The following is a 17265-nucleotide window of genomic DNA, read 5'->3' as shown; positions in this document are numbered from 1 at the left end:
CATGTATAAAACTTTTGCCATAGCCTTGATGCCTGAAGGATAGCTTGGATGGATTTAAAATATCTAGTTCATACTTTTTTTCCTTGAATTTCTTGAAAAGGCTGATCTATTTTTGCCTTGTTTTCAGTTTGCTTTTAATAAGTCTGTTGCCAGTTTAATACTTACTGTTGTATGTTATTTGTCCTTTTTGCCATGCTCTCTTTAGGATTTTTTCCTTTATTAATAGTGTCTAATCATTTTACCAGGATATGTTTTAGAGTAGATCGTTGTGTATCAGTTTTCCCAGATATCTGATGGGCCCTTTTGATATATAAAATAAGCCTTTTATTTCCAGAAAGTTTTCTTGGTTTATTGTTTTAAACATTAGTTCTCTCTTCATGTGTGTTTTGAATTTAAACTATGGAGAAAGGAACTTCAGCAGTAAGCTATTTAATGAACAAAAAAAAAAATAAGTGGGAAAAAAAGATTCAAAATTAGAGAGGGAAGATGTTGTTGAATGATTTGGCAAGAGAAAAAGGCAAGAAAAGTTGACATTTATACAGCCTTTGTCAAAGCAATAGGGTTGTTAGGATTGAGGTAAAATTGGGAAGCAGAGTCAAAGAAGTATTGGATAAAAACAGCAGCCTTCTTAGTTACGGTGGAATGGAAAAGTTCTGACAAGGATAATAATCAAAAGTCATGTCCTGGATAGCCAATTGGGGGCACAATTGATGTTCTGGAATGTTTTTATTTTGTTGGGTTTTTGGGGAAAAATTTCCCAAAATAATATTCATAGTGGGATCAAGCAATGTTTTTCTATAAAAATAGACCCATTGAGAGTCCGAATGGCCTATTGTAGATTATTTTGATTCTTCTCATCACTTTCCCTGTATTTTAATAGCATTTTGGCCATTTCTTGATAATTCATCTGATACTATCCAAATATAGAATTTTGAAGATTCTTGAAGTGTACACCCTTTACCTTCTTTCTTTCATGATTTTCAACATTTTTATTGAAAGAAAAACAATCCCAACTTCACCTGTGGAAAAATCTCATTTTAAAAAAATCTGGGATTTTTTAGGTACTTCTTTACATCATCTCTGTTTTAGTAAGATATTTTAAAAAATCTTTATTTTAGACAAAAGATTAAAGAAAATGCTTTAGTGCTAATATTGTACTTTGTACAAGAAATAGAAATCAAGTGTACTGGTTTGGTTAAAAAATTCTTTAAATTAAAATAGTATTACCAGAAATGATACTGAGTGGTGGTTTTGCCAGTGAGTAGTACCATTCATTTGGCTGCATCTCCCAGTGTCACTAGTGAAGGAAGTTGAAGCATTTTAACTAAAATCAGGGTTTGTACCCATCTTTTTATTTATGTAAGGCCACCCCTTTGTTGATCAGAAGCATGTTGTTTTTTCACACAAAGCCTACATCCCTGCTCTTACCTGAAGCCTTTCTTGATGATTCTGATCTGCACTGATCTCTGTTTCTAATTTTCTTTAGCTTCTAATGTGTATTTTACACACATGAGCACTCAAGTCTCACTTGTCTTGTGTTGTCTTATATTCTGAACTAGAAAGAACTCCTTGAGACTTATAGGAAGGTATACTTCTCTTCCTTCTTTTGTATTCCTCACAGCCCCTAGGTTAGTGTTCCTTTTGTAATAACCCTTCAAGAAATACTTTATTGACTTCTCAGGACATGAGGCCAATACCTCTCACTTCGTACCAAGACTAAGTGGTAGTTGATTGTTCAGCTCCTTGACCCCATCATGCGCCGTGTGTTTCTGCCCCAAAGCTCCTGCTAAGTCAAAGGTGATGGCCCTCACAGATAGAGAAGAACAGTTCTTCATGTCAACATCTGGAGTGATAAGTATACCATTGGAAACCTGTGATTTTTCAAACACTTGTTTGATTACTGGGACTTGTGCTAGACTGAAAGTCAGGAAGCCAGGTTCTGGTCCCAGCTCTGACACTGAACAGAATTGCAGCTTTCAGAAAATCGTTTAACCTATGTGGACTTCGGCTATTTACTGTATAAAATGTGGGACTCTGACTAAGTGATCTCAAAAGTTCCTTCTTGCTGGAAAAGTCTGTGATTCTCTGAAAACATGTTTTCCAAGAACTTAATGCTTATTGCTGAAAGTAATGTTTCTTATACTGTTTCCAAAGTGTCTTGATTATTGTTGCATAGCTAAAGAAGTTAAAAAGTTTAAATTTAGAAAAAAATTTAATGATCTGGGAGCAGGAATTGTAGCACCTGACCTGTATCTGGTGGCCAAATACTTTCAGATTCCCTAGGATATCCATAGGGTAGGATCATAAGCCTCATTAAAGCTGCTTGTTCACTGTTTGCTAGAGGGAATTCTAACATAATTCATTTATCAATCACAGTTACTTGTGAGATGGAGTGTGAATTTGTGTTTGTAAGAATTTTGCATGGTATGTGCAGATAATATGGTTACCATTTAGAGAGAGTATTTCCTTTGTTGAACGTATATAGTCCTGGTAACATACCTCTGTATCTTATTACTTCCAGAGTAGCATTATATGGTCTTAGCTTGATGATACCATAATATTGCTAGATGGTACAGGTGGCGAGGCTACTTTCAAATATTTTGATATCACGTGTATAGGGTTATACCGTAGATTAAATAACATGGTGGTGTTTACAGTCACTTAAAGTGTACAATAACATGCATGTTATTTTCTTTCTTCCTAGTGAGGTTCTGCTATATTTTTTCAGTTGAGCAAAAAGACTTTGAAAATTGTTCCTATGATTTTAGTTATTTGAACTTTTAAAATTAATATTTTATGAGTTTTATATTAATAGAATTATTTTTAAAATATGCACTTTCACTGAAATTTTGCTATCTCAGTATAATTCTTTGTCATATGAATATGTTGTTTTTGAGATTTAATAGGTTGTACGTATCTGGTATTCATAGATCAGTTCTACAAACTTACTGTTTTGGGATTCTTTCAGAATGATTTGTCAAATAAAAATAAAGTCAGAAAAACCATATGATCATCTCAATAGATGCAGAGAAAGCTTCCGACAAAATTCAACACCCATTTATGATAAAAGCCCTGAAGAAAGTAGGCATAGAGGGAACTTTCCTCAACATAATAAAGGCCATATATGAAAAACAAAGTCAGCTCCAAATTTTATTTCCATCTAACATTCTATAATGTGTTAATACTACTGTGTTTTACTGTGCTCCAATTTATTACTTTAAAATTGTTTAAGTAATCAAATGTATTTGTAGCTCTGTTATCTGATACTTAATAGTGTTCCTGTCATTAAAATTTATTCTTAACATGCGTATATTAAGATGTCTGATTTTGAATCAGATTAGTTCCATATAAAAATTCTTATTTCAAATTACTATGCAAATGACAGCTATATGCATATGGACTACTGGAGTCATATTATTGGAGGGTCGTGTTGGGTGGAAAAATATTGAAGAAAACATCATAATAATTATAATTTAGAAGCCATGGTCTCCATATTTAAAACTAATATTTTGTGAAGCTTATTTCCCAATGCAGAGACTCTGAGAACCTGTTAAGTATATAATTTTGCCTTTAGGAAGACAGTTTTTTTAACCTTTTATTTTAAAAATTTCAAACAACAACAAATTTCAGTACTAAAAAATAGGGAACTCTGTATCCTCATCACCTTGATTTAAAAATTAACATTTTGAAAATTTGTTTTATATATTTTTTGGGCTGAAATGTTTTGAAATAAATTTTAGCTATCATGGCATTTTGCCTCCAAATACTTAAGTATGTATGCATTGCATATGTGTGCAATGAGGATAATTCACCGAATTATCACAATGCTTTTACCACACTTAACAAAATTAACCATCATTCCTTAATATCAGGTATAGTTTTATTCCTTCCACTTTCTTCTTTTTCCTAAAGTTCAAGAAAAAAATGGGAATACAGACATTTTTTATTCCGTTTGCCCTTGAACTCTTTTTTCCTCTGTCTCTTGCCGTAGGCTTCTCTGTGGCACAGCCTCCCTTTCTGTAAAGTGAGTAGCCTAGATCATATGATCGCTTTGGTCCCTTTTAGTTCTCACAGCCTCTTACTTCCTGGATAGAACTGGTTGTTAGCTACAAATCTGACTTAGGAAAAGTACTGTTACAGAACCAAGTGAGTGTTTCTTTCAGTTAAATATCCATCAGGAGAGCAAGTTTGTAGTCTTGTAAATAGGAAAACAGGAATTATGTTTTATTCACTGATGTGCAACCAGCAGCTAGCACAAAGCATGGCATATAATAAGCACTCAGTAAATAAGTGATGAGTGAACAATGAGTAATTGAATAGGTTAATGCATAAATGAATTGATTAATTAGTCATTCAGTGTTCAGGAGTAACAGGTAAAGCCAACTAAGTAGAGCTGGATATAGTTTACCAAAGTACAGTAGCTAAGCTATTTGTACATTTCTTAAATTCTTATTGGGAGACGTCTAACCACTGTGGCAAGAGATCTCTACTACTTAATATAGCCATGAGGAGTGTTTTCTTATAGATGGAGCTCTTGTCAGCATATTCACAAAGAGAAATGAGAACGAGGGCTGCTATGGGTTGAATTGTATCCCCTCAAAGGATGTTAAAGTTGCAACCCTTCAGTACTGTGAATGTGATCTTATTTGGAAATAGGATCTTTGCAGGTGATCAAATTAAGATGAGGTCATTAGGGAGGACCCCAATCCAATATGATTGGTGTTCTTATAAAAGGGGAAATTTGGACATAGAGACAGACATGCATAGAGGAAAGATGATTTGATGATGGGGAGAATGCCTTCTAGAAGCCAGGGAAAACCTGAGACTACCAGAAGTTAGGAGAGAAGCATGAAACAGTTTATTTCTCACAGCCCTCAGAAGGAACCAACCCTGCCAACACCTTGATTTCAGACTTCTAGCCTCCAGAACTGTGAGACAATAAATTTCTATTGTTGAACCCATCCAGTTTGTGGTACCTTGTTATAGCAGCCATGGAGAATTAATACAGGGACCTAACATAAATCTTTGAGTGGAGGTTGAGATAATAAATTTTCCAAATAATTTTAATAAAAAGCTCAAGATAATGTTCTGTTCCACATAAGCTGTTAACACCTTGGCATGAATATCAGTGTATTTTGGCCATATATGAGCTTTGGATACAAGGATAAGGAAAGAAAAAGGAAAGGGGAAAAATAAGAACAGAAAGCACTTTTATTTTGCATAGGGCCCCTCCAGGCAAATTGGTCAAATTGGTCAAATTGGTCAGTATGTCTCACAAGATTTGTTCTTACACATAGGCTCTCCAAGCAGTTAGTTCCTGAACAGTCTGCTTGTTTATTCTGGAGCTAAATGTCCTTGTTCTGAGTCAGAAAGAAGATATAAAAAGAGGGGTTTTTACCTTCTCCTAATCCCAGGCAAAAAGTTGGTTAGAAGAAGCTTGAGACTCTTTGCATAACTTTGTATTATGTTGGCGATTCAGTGTAGAATCGTGAAGGGTGTGAGCTCTGGGATCAGACTCCTCGGGTTTGAGTTCTGGCTTTATCTCTTCTTAGTTCTGTATTCTTAGCCACAGTATTTTATCGCTCTGTGCTTCAATTTCTTCCTCTAAAAATAAGGATAATAGTACCTCACTCAAAGAGGGATTGTAAGGATCAAATGATTTAGACATGTGAAAGACTTAGACCAATATCAGGCACATAGTAAGCCCTCAGTAAGTAATAGCTAGAAAAAATTTTTTTAAAATTATTTTTTAAGCTTATGACAAAACAACCCCTTATCTTATTTTTGCTCCCCCAGAATTGTTTAGATTTATGAAAAAGGACATTTGGTGTTCTGGTTAGATGTTAAGAAAATGGTAATGAATTGATTTAATAAGTGTAGTTCTCCCAGGCGGGTAGTTTAATGATAGGTATCCCTTAAAAGTTGTAAGGAACAGAATGTTCAGGGTCTGTTTTCTATAAAAGGGAAAAAGAATTCACATTTTAGGAATGTATATGCTCTGTAAGTATAGGATGGTCCGTTTAACAAATCACCTATCCCCAAGAATATAGTTCCCAAGAGAGTTAATGCTGTTGAAAAATTAGTGTTTGGTCATAATCAATAAATGTTTGTTGATGCCTACTGGGTCCCACTGGTCATATTATTTAAATTTCTGAAGACCAGATGTATACATGACAAAAGAATTGTTTATGACCAAAATATTTGAGCATCCTAATTCACAAAGGGCTATATATGTTGTTGTTGTTTTTTCCAGTTAACATGGGAAAGTGGCATTTCTGAATTCTGAGTCAACTCATTGAGCTGTATAAATTGGTTGGATTAAGAGGTATGCCTGTTGTGGGACTGTTAAAAAACTATGGACCCCCAAGGGGATGTGCATGTAAGAATGGCATGATTGCTGGCGACCTCAACACTGTCTTTGAAATCAGTAGAATTTGTAGTTAATGTAGTTCATGTAGAGCAAGGAGATGCTTTTGAATGTTAGATAGCTGTGTTTTATGTAGACACAGCTTACATGTGGTGGAACTTTTTATAATGTATCTGACAGTCAAATTATATCAGCTAACATTTCGTATCTGCTGTTAACAGATAGACCAAGCTCTGATAATGCTTACCAGCATATTGCAAAGTCTTAAGCTCAGATTTGATTTAGACAAAGAGGAAGCCTGTGAATTGGATGCAATTCAGATTATCCTGTTCCATTGCCTATGTGTTTTGTTAAAGGACAGGCACAAGTGAAGCACGTTCATATCATCTTGGAAATGAGAAAGAGAAGGTATTGTAGGTTTCTTTATATGATCTTTGAGAACTTGTGTCAAAAGGACAAATTGGAAATTGACTGTAATTGGAAAAGTTTTGTTTTGTAGGTGAAGGTATTTTTAGTAAAGAAGCAATTGCTAGCCTATGTATTATTGAGGGAATTTCCCCCCAAAGCCTGGAAAGAATAGTAAGTCACAGCCCAGCTGTCTTGGATTAAATAGGCTTTCACATATTGCTGGAAGAACCATGTTGAAATAGAAGGGCAGGTCATAGGGTCAAAAGGCTAGCTAGTATCATTAGGAATACTGCTAAATATAACTCAGTATTTTGTTATGAATGCTTGAATTTGTGGCGCCATTGAAGGGAGTCATATACTTGGGTCCGATGAGCAGTAGATAGAGTGGAGAGATAGTGATACGGCACAGCTTTCTGCTTTTTCTTCATATGATGACTTCACGGATGTGTCTCTAAATCTCTCATTCTCAATGAGTATTAAATATAAAGGGAAGAAAGGATAAAATTCCAGTAGGTAGTTGTGAGATCTAGGAGGAAAAAAAAAACACCCCAACATATAAAGCACATGTAAAACAATATATAAGAAAGATCAAACTGTATTTTTGAAAAATATATCTTCATGTTTATTCTAATAAACATCCTGTTTGAAAAGTAACCTGGCAGCTTTTAAAAGTCATATCCTTTTTTCTAGGTTGAATAGTGATAATGCATACATATCATCTGCGGCATTGTGTTACTGGCAAAAAGAAGGTAGGGAAGTTGAGGAGAAACAAAAAAAGTACTGTATAATAAAAGAATAAAAAGCACACATTTATATCAAAGTGTAGTAGCAGCTATGAGGCTACGTATAGGTTTTTAGTAGATATGAATGACTTTTGTGAACATAAACATGCTGCTTATTCATTCCATGCTTCATTCCCCTTTTGGCATGTAGTGGTTTCCATTAGTCAGTAAGCATTTAGTTTATTGTGAAGATTTTCACATTATGGTATCTTGTTGAAAGAATAGGAAAATATGTGCTATTCAAATAAGATAAATGCTGGCTTTTTTTTTTTTATAAAAGCTTTTAAAGTTGCTGAATAAGTCTATATATTTTTCCTAGAGTTTTGAAAGTGTTTTCTAAATTGCCACTAAACAAAGTCACGAACAGTGACTATCTCCCTCCATTGTATAATTTCCATCAGTCTCTGATGAGAGTTTAAGACACATTTCTTGCTACAACAGGGTGTGCTAATTAAAAGGGTCTAATTGTATAAAATAGTCTAAATTATGATAAGGTGATTAGATTTTACAACAGGAAAATTTTAAGGTCTTGAAAAGTGAATCACATCTTGGGGCGTATGTGCATCTCTTCTCTAATGTGAATCTGCAAAGTGGCGGTAAAGGAGTAATGTGATTTAGTGGGTGGTCGCGTCTCAGTGGGCAATGACATCTGTCCAGATTAGCATCTTTTTTTCTCTTCCAGCTCCATAATCTCTTGCAGCCCTTCTCCAGCTCACATTTTCCTGTCCAACATATCAAGTGTTGAGAAATGCTTCCATGTGAGCCATTCTGGCTGTTTGATACTTAGTTCCTGGTTGATTGAGGAACAGGAAGGCAGCAGATTTGGCTCCTGATGGGAAGGAGGACCTTTATTTTTTCCATCAACTATGAGTCTATCACTCAGTTCTGCCTGAACTGAGAGAACCAGGAACTGGTTGGATTAGGGTGTTAGCCATCAATCAACCAGTTTGCTTTTGGTGCAAAAATGAGTAAATCATTTTCTTTCCAAATCTTCTCTTCTTCCTCCTATTCTCTTTTTGTCTATTCATTGAATCCTCATATACCCAGCTAGCCACATTGTTTTCAGTTATCTTTGACTCTGTCTCTCACCCCTCTTATGGCTCTGTTCTTTGTCTCCCTTCTTTGTTCACCAGTGCCCTAGTCCAGCCTCCCACTGTCTCTTGCCTGGACTAATGTCATATTCTCCCAAATGGACTCTCTGCTTTCATTTCCCCATTATGATGCTGCCAGGGCTGATAATATTATTCCTTGCCAAAAACCTTTGGTGACTTCTTTTTGCATACAAAAACTGTGTCCCAGGGCTTCCCTGGTGGCACAGTGGTTGGGAGTCCACCTGCCAATGCAGGGGACGCAGGTTCGAGCCCTGGTCTGGGAGGATCCCACATGCCGCGGAGCAACTGGGTCCGTGTGCCACAACTGCTGAGCCTGCGCTCTAGAGCCCGCACATCTAGATCCGGTGCTCCCCAACGGGGGAGGCCACCACAGTGAGAGGCCCATGCACCGCAGCAAAGAGTGGCCCCCGCTCGCCTCAACTAGAGAAAAGCCCAAGTGCAGCAGCGAAGACCCAGTGCAGCCAAAAATAAAAAATAAATTAATTAAAAAAAAAAAAAAAAAAAAAAAAAAACTGTGTCCCAGCTTCTTAGCATGGTTTTCAAAGCTTCCTGTAAACTCATGCTAACCAGTTTTTTTTCCGGCTTGTGTTGTGTTTCCAATAACCTCTTCACTCCCAGCACACACTGACCCAGCCCTGGTTTTCCTTGTTTTATCTCTTCTTCCCTATCTCCATTTGTGGAAATCTTAGATATTTTTCAAAGCCCAAATCAATGTCATTTTGTTCTTTGAGTCCCCAATTAGGAAGTAACCTCCCCTTACTCTAAAATATTTTTACATTTAAATCTGTTATACTTTTGTTGGAGTAGATGTTACCTCTAGATGTGCTTGTGTCACCTCTTCTTCCTCTGTGTGGGACGTATGGAAAAATCTCAGTCTTCTGGTCAGGCTGACTTAGGTTTGGATCTCAACTTTGCCAGTTACTATAAGTTTAGTTGTTTTGCACAGAGCACCTAAACTCACTCATTGTGTTTTCTCATCCTCAAGGTATCTTAAAATAACTTGCTCTTAGTGTCATGAGGGTTAAATAATTTGACTTCTGTAAAGCACATAATGCCTTCGCATAGCAAGTATTCAATAATATGCATTCATTTTTGTTCTTCTTTCCTTTTTAGAATGTATGATTCTTGACATTTTATCATGCTTGGCACTCAGGTGTCTATTGAAAGGAATTTACTTCTATTTGTCCAATTATTACCATCAAGTCAAATCAGTGAAATTTTATTTAAGCCTACTGTGCAGAAGACCTCAGAGTAGGTGCTGTGATGGATACAAAAATGTATATATCATTATCCTGGCCCCTTGTCCCATAGGATTTTACAGCCTATAAATGTGGATCCAAGGCATAAATAAAAGCTAAATACTTTGTACATTTTTAAAAGGTAAATCCATCTGAACACAAATGAAAACCCAATGAATTGCCTTGAGGTTAAAAGGATCTACATACCAGAATAGAATTTAGGTATGAGTGGTAGATCTCGGAAGTGTGAGATGTGAATCCAGGAGGTGTGGTAGGAAGTGGAGAAGAGCATTTGGGGTATCCGTGGAGGGGTGCTGGATTGAAGACAAAGGCCCTTCCAGTGCAATTCACTGCAAAGAAGAGTTATCACAGGGTGCTCTTTAATCATTCCTTTCACCCATCCATTTGGAAAAACAAAGTGGTGTAAGACCTTACAAGCATCAGAGAGCAAGGAGAGGGAAGTAAAGGTTTAATTAAATGCATAACTTGAGAATGTGGCATATATGGTTGCAAATCTGGCTAGGTAAAATAGGAAGTTGATTTTTGAGGCAGATCTGTTTGGTATATAGGAAAGTTGTGATTTTCATGGTCATCAAAGGCTAATTTGTTTTTCATCTTTATTAGTTTAGTGCTTCAAATTAAGGCTATGATTTACTGACTACCTGTGTCAAATTTGTTTTTCAGAGAGGCAGATGCTGAGACAGCATTAGGAGTGCAAGGGCTTTATTGAGGGAAGGGAATATAGTACCTATATAATAGAAAGATAAAAGGAGAGGAAATGGGTTTGGACAAGGAAAGCTTTCAGAGTAGGATGTTGCAATGGCACCTGTGAAAGGAAAGGAGACAGAAGGATTGGGCAGGGAGAGCTCAGACTATGATACAGTTCTGAGAAAGTCTCAGCCAACCCATTTGGGAGCACCAGAGCAAAAGGGTTCCATTAGAAGAGTCTCCAGTTGGGTAGAAATAGCCACACAGCATTCCCACCATGATCATTCTTTAGTAGAAACTGCCTGGGAAGAGTGCTACCTTGGCTCACATGCTGTGGTGGTTCCTAATGGCCCTGCCTCTGGAAGTTGTCAGATTATTGCCCTCCTCACAGGTGAAAGGCCATTTCTTTCTTGATGGGATTGTACCTCAGTGGCTACTACACTGCCTTTTCAATAATAAAGTATTAAAATTGAAAGTCCTTGAAAGCATTTGTGAAGATTAGGTGTTTTTTGAGGGGGAGCGGACAGCTGAGAAATTCACTAAAACAATAACATCTTTTGTAGAAGCTGAACTTAGTGACTGACTGTTGGATGACTTGCATTATTTGGGTGTATCACATTATTTTTCATCTGTTAAATGTGTATAATGACACATCTCCCCTACCTACCTCACAAAGTTGTAAAAAACCAAACAAAACTAAACCATAGTACATATCTAAGAGGAATGAGAGAAAAATGAGAGTAGCATGTGGAAACGTGAGAGGCAGTACAGCATGATCGAAAGATCTATGATTAAAGTAAAGAGAAGTGGTCAAGGCTGTTCTTCTATTCATGGAGAAAGGAAATGGTTACTAAATTCCAAAAAGTTGCATAAAAAGAAAATCATTTAAAATGCATTAGGGATCTAGATATTTAAATTTTCCTAGGTCTAGTCTTATTATAATACAAATAATAACCCCCTACCTGATCTTGATGATCTTGAGATTCCTACTATAGGCTTATCTAAAACTAGGGTTATTATATGTATTTATCCTTAAAGTGAAAAATATTAATGAGTTGCTATTTTTTATTTCACAGAAAAAAGGTGATAATACAAAAAAAGTTAACTGAAACTAAGTCTTAGCTCAAGGACATACAAAAAACACAGGACCTAGACTGCAAACCCTACTGTATATAGAGAAAACCCTGAAGACTCCACCAAAAAATTGTTCGAATAACTGAATTCAGTAAAGTTGCAGGATACAAAATCAATTGACAAAAATCAGTTGCATTTCTATACCCTAACAACGAGCTATTGGAAAGAGAAATTAAAACAACTCCATTTACAATAGCATCAAAAAGAATAAAATATTTAGCAATAAATTTAGCCAAGAACATGAAAGATCTGTACACTAAACTCCACAAAACATTGATGAAAGAAATTCAAGAAGACACAAATAAATGGCAAGATACCCCATGCTCATGGATTAGAAGAATATTGTTAAACTGTCCATACTACCCAAAGCAATCTAAAGATTCAGTTCAGTCCCTTTCAAAATTCCAATGGCATTTTTCACAGAAATAGAAATACAATCCAAAAATTTCTGTGAACCATAAAGGGCCCCAAGTAGCCAAAGCAATCCTGCAAAGCACAAAACCACCAGAGGCATCGCACTTTTTGATTTCAAACTATATTACAAAGCTATAGTAATCAAAACAGTATGTTACTGACATAAAAAAAGACACAGACCAATGGAGCAGATTAGAGACCCTGGAAATAAACTCACGCGTATATGGTCAATTTTTGACAAAGGAGCCAAGAATATACATGGGGCAAGGTTAGTCTCTTAAATAAATGGTGTTGGGAAAACTGGACATCCACGTGGCAAAGAATAAAATTGGACACCCCTTTGTCTTATACCTTACACAAACATTAACTAAAAATGGATTAAAGCCTTGAACATAAAGCTTGAAACCATAAAGCTCCTAGAAGAAAACATAGGCAGTATGCTTTTTGACATTGGTCTTAGCAATGTCTTTCTACATATGTCTCCTCAGGCAAGGGGAACAAAGCAAAAATAAACAAGTGGGATGACATCAAACTTAAAAGCTTCTGCACAGCAAGGAAACCATCAACAAAATGAAAAGACAGCCTACTGAATGGGATAAGATATTTGCAAATTATATATTTGATAAAGGGTTAATATCCAAAATATATAAAGAAGTCATACTACCCAATTAGCAATACAAAATAAGACAATTTAAAAAATGGGCAGAGGACCTGAACATTTTTCCAAAGAAGAGATCCAAATGGCTGACAGGTACATTAAAAGGTGCTCAACATCACTAATTATAAAGGAAATGCAAATCAAAACCATAATGAGATATCAACTCACACCTGTGAGCAAGGCTATTATCAAAAAGACAAAAAATAATAATTGCTGTGAGGTTGTGGAGAAAAGGGAACCCTTGTTTACTGTTGGTGGAAATGTAAACTGGTACAGCTACTATGGAAAACAATATGGAGGTTGCTCAAAAAGTTAAAAATAGAACTACCATATGATCCATCAGTCTAACTTCTTGGTATATTTCCACAGGAAACAAAATCATTATCTCAAAGAGATCTGTACTCCCGTGTTCACTGCAGCATTATTCAAATGAGTTAGTGTATTCTGAGTCAAATGGTTAGTGCATGTTTCCTTTACTATATTGTTAGCTTCCTGTCTTTATATTAAATGTAGATCCTGCATTGCCCTTCAAAGTTTGAGTAACCCAGCACTACCTTGAGGCCCATAGCTCAGTGATGACCAAGAGGGCCTTAAAGTTCCCCTCAGCTTGACTAAACTTTAGACAGGTTTCCTCCTGACCGTAAGCTCCTGTCCTCCCTTTTCTTACAGCATTTACTTAAGCAACTTTGAAATTATAAATTCTTTCTCTGCTCCTTTGAGATGTGAATCTTCTCCCAGCCTCTTGCCAGTTTTACAACCCAGGAATGTCTTTCTCAAGTACCTCCAGGACCTGGGAGTCATCCCTTTAAAATGTAATCTTTATTAAAGAGTGTTCTCCTATCTCTATAGTCTTTGAGGTGGGGATAGGAGCCTAAGCACCACTTAGCAAACATAGATAACCCAGTCATGTTGACCTGTATCCCCTTAGTGTTCTCCAGTACTCTTCACTAGCTCAGCCTCAGCTCTTAAACACTTTCCCAACTTTTGTTTCAGTGGAGTTGAGATCAGTCACTCTTCCCTATTACAGTAGTCTTGAATAGTTTATCTGTTTAACTTGTCTAGCGCCTTTGAGTTAGATTGTGATTGAGATGAAGATTCTGGAGTCAGACTCTGGCTCCATTTTACTACACAAGTCACATAATGTCACTGACTGAGCTTCAGTTTGCTTACGAGTAAAATGGAGATAATGGTACCTTCCTACAGGATATCTGTTCATCGGTCTATGAACATTAAGCTCTTATGCTCTCTGGTATCAATACATATGAGGCATAATCCATATTTTAGCCATAAAACATCCATAAATCTTAGGTCTTTTTTTTTTTTTTTGGTTAATCTACATGAAAAACATCTTGATAGTTTTTTTCAATAGTGAACTGTTGTAGTGTATTTAAAATATGTTTCCATTTGCTATCAATATGTACATTGTCAGGATATCTACTTTGCAAAGTGAAGTCTATTTAGTTTTCAAAATAAAGATAAAAATGCATCATAAATAGTGAAAGCAAGCAACCAGTTATACATCTGATCCTGAAGTGTAATTACTTTGGGCAGTTACTCCTGAGGCCATCTTGAGAAATGGCATCTGTGAGTGAGAGACAAAACTGAAATATCATGTTTTCAGACATTCCAGCAAGCTATGTTCTCCAACAAGTGAAGGAAGCTGTGCTGTTTATATTTTGAAATTCAAAATATCTCCTACTTAGGCTATCCTGAAACCAAAAACTTAAACTAAAATTTAATTTTCTTTTAATAGATATCTTTTAAAATACCAGTTGTAATACTCTGTTGTCTTAAAGCTGCATCATGAAATGTTGCCTTATTCTCTAAATTTTAAAGAAACACACGTGAAACAAAACATTTTAAAAGTTGAAACTGCTTTCTTTTCCAGGGGATGGGGGGAGGAGCATGGTAACATATAACAGGGAAGTACGATATTCTGACTACTTCTCCCCTCCCTTCTCTCTCTCCAAAAGTAATCTGAGAAAAATTCACTTGAATTGCTGTCTGACTTTTAACAATCTATATTCTGTTTGGAAACCCAGCTTGCAATTCTGACTGACTTACAAAGATAACAGTGATGATATGGATCCGTCTGAAAGGCCAAAAGTACTGCATTGATGTTCCATTCTTAAATACGGACAACATGATGGTGTTTGTTTTTTTTTTTTTTAAGAGTCATTACCTCTTACAGTCTGTTCATTATTTTTATGCTTCTTGTTAATGGAGACTCCTGTAACATTAGGTTAAGATTTTTAGATTGTTTGCTCTCATCTCCCCTCCCTGCTTGAAACAGTTTTGTTTACAGGAAGGGGTTACAAAAAAGGCAGAGCCTTATACGCTGTATGAATACAGATAAAAAGACATATTGTGGTTTATGACGTCTACATGCCCAGCTGGAGGGAAGGGAATTTAAGAGCAAAATAAAAAGACTGAAAATCTAAGTCAACTCAGAAACAAGACTTGCCTATGATAAAGACAGGATTTAAGTTAGAAAGTTCATTGTTATGGCCCCCAGTTGTATATATTTTATCCTAAGGCACCATTTGGTTTAATAAAATGTAGATCTGAGGCTCTCTTAACCTATCAGTTTCTTAAGACTTAATTATAAAGGTTATATTTTCAGAGGACAAAAACATTACTCATTTGTCTCTTCATGTCTTTCAGGTTTATCTTGCAGATTATGGACTTTCCTACAGATATTGTCCCAATGGGAACCACAAACAGTATCAGGAAAATCCTAGAAAAAGCCATAATGGGACAATAGAGTTTACCAGCTTGGATGCCCACAAGGGAGTAGGTAGGTTTCTTTTTTTCTTATTTTTATTTCAGAAGAATAATTAGAACAAAGAGCCTTAAGCCTCCACGAAATGACCTTTGCATAGTCAGTTTGAAGAGTGAGAACATTGGTGAGATTTTTATCAAAAGTAGTGAGTTCCTGTATGCCAATGAATATTTCTTCTAACAGAGGGAGGAGATACAGACTTCGACAAGTGAAAAAGGAATAAAAGGTGTCAAGTAAGCAAAACTTGATGCTTATTTGGGACAGGAAAGTACTAGTTTGTTTAGGTTAAACTTGGAGGTCAGCAACTGAATTTTTATGCTGTAGTGACAATTACAGATTTGGTACAGGTACATATGTGAAGAATTATTCCTGTTTTTCATTGTGTCCTTATCAGAGCTTTAGAAGATACCATCTTAACAATAAGGAAATCTTTCCTGAATCTATGAAGTGTTAACTTGTGGAAATCTCTCCTAGTCGCCTTTCATATATCTTACTTATTTAAACTCACTTTGATGGTATTGGAAACACATTTGCAGGTAAATTACATACATAGTCCTTTTATTGGACATTGATTGTACTGCCTTGCATTCCAAGGCAGACTTAATTCAACAATTCCCTAATTAGTTAAAGTCATAACCTATGTCTTGTATTCATTTACCATTAATTAAACCTTAGCTGTTTATTACACTGCAGTCTAAATCCAATAGCCGACCCACAAAGCCATGGAAAAGGAAGTAGGAGGTCAATATTGAAAATATATGGTGCAGAGTCCCACTGATGGTTGCTTTGTTCACAATCAATATGGTCAATGCAACTGTACTTTCTTAGTTGCTCTGTCAGCAAGACAAAAAGTCAATTCTAATGTTATGCTAGTAAAAAAAAAAAAATGGTGATTATTGAAAAACTTTGTCTTTCAAAATTATATTCTTCATAAACTTTGTTTATAAAAGTATTTTCAAATATGCTAAACCATACGAATAATTTTTAAACTGCTTGGAAAGGATCACATTTTCACTAAAAGGCAGTTAGACATTTGCACTTGTTAATGGCTGTTGAACTGTTACCCTAAACTGATACTTTCTAACGAGTTTTAGTTGGCGCAAACAACTGTATATTATTGCCTTTTCTATTAAAAGGACCATTGACCATGTAATGTAGAGGGTCTTGATCATTTTCCAGAGCAATTAAAACCCACAGTAGTTTAAGGTAGGCCAATGAAAAAGTAAAACAAGTGTGTCGGTTGTATACCTTCTTCCTTTCAAGAAGAATCATAGGTTAAATTTTCTGGAATAGAAATTACCTTTTATACTCCTGATCAAAATAAAAGAAATCACTACATTTTTTTTTCAAGGGTAGTTTGGTTAAAAAAGTAGTGATTTGCCAGATATATTAGTATGAAAGAATATTTAGAAACCTGAGAGTACTTTTTGATAGTGGTATAACTGGCAATTCATCATACAGATTCTTAAGCTTTGGTCCAATTATGTTAATGATGATATTAACTTATGGTTGGGCCACTTAGTTCAACCCATAGCTCTAATACTGATCCTATTAGATTTTAACTATTAAAAAAACATCTAGGAAGCCACTGTGACTGTGGAATGGGAAAGTAGAGTTGTCGTATGTTGGTCTGGTCAGTGTTTGGACTGTGGTAATTCTGGA

The 17265-nt window shown here is 35.8% G+C and overlaps 1 protein-coding gene across 2 annotated transcripts in view; it reads left to right on the top strand.

The window, feature by feature from the left end:
* Positions 1–17265, top strand: part of VRK2 (VRK serine/threonine kinase 2) — an 89586-nt gene that overhangs the window by 46863 nt on the left and 25458 nt on the right. For both annotated transcript variants that reach the window (XM_007189688.2, XM_007189689.3), the window contains exon 8: positions 15486–15618. In XM_007189688.2, coding sequence (XP_007189750.2) covers positions 15486–15618 — 133 coding nt within the window. The remainder of the gene's footprint in view (positions 1–15485; positions 15619–17265) is intronic.

The sequence above is a fragment of the Balaenoptera acutorostrata genome, chromosome 12, assembly GCF_949987535.1.
Source record: "Balaenoptera acutorostrata chromosome 12, mBalAcu1.1, whole genome shotgun sequence".
Lineage (NCBI taxonomy): Eukaryota > Metazoa > Chordata > Mammalia > Artiodactyla > Balaenopteridae > Balaenoptera > Balaenoptera acutorostrata.
This window is presented reverse-complemented; position numbering and strand designations above follow the sequence as displayed.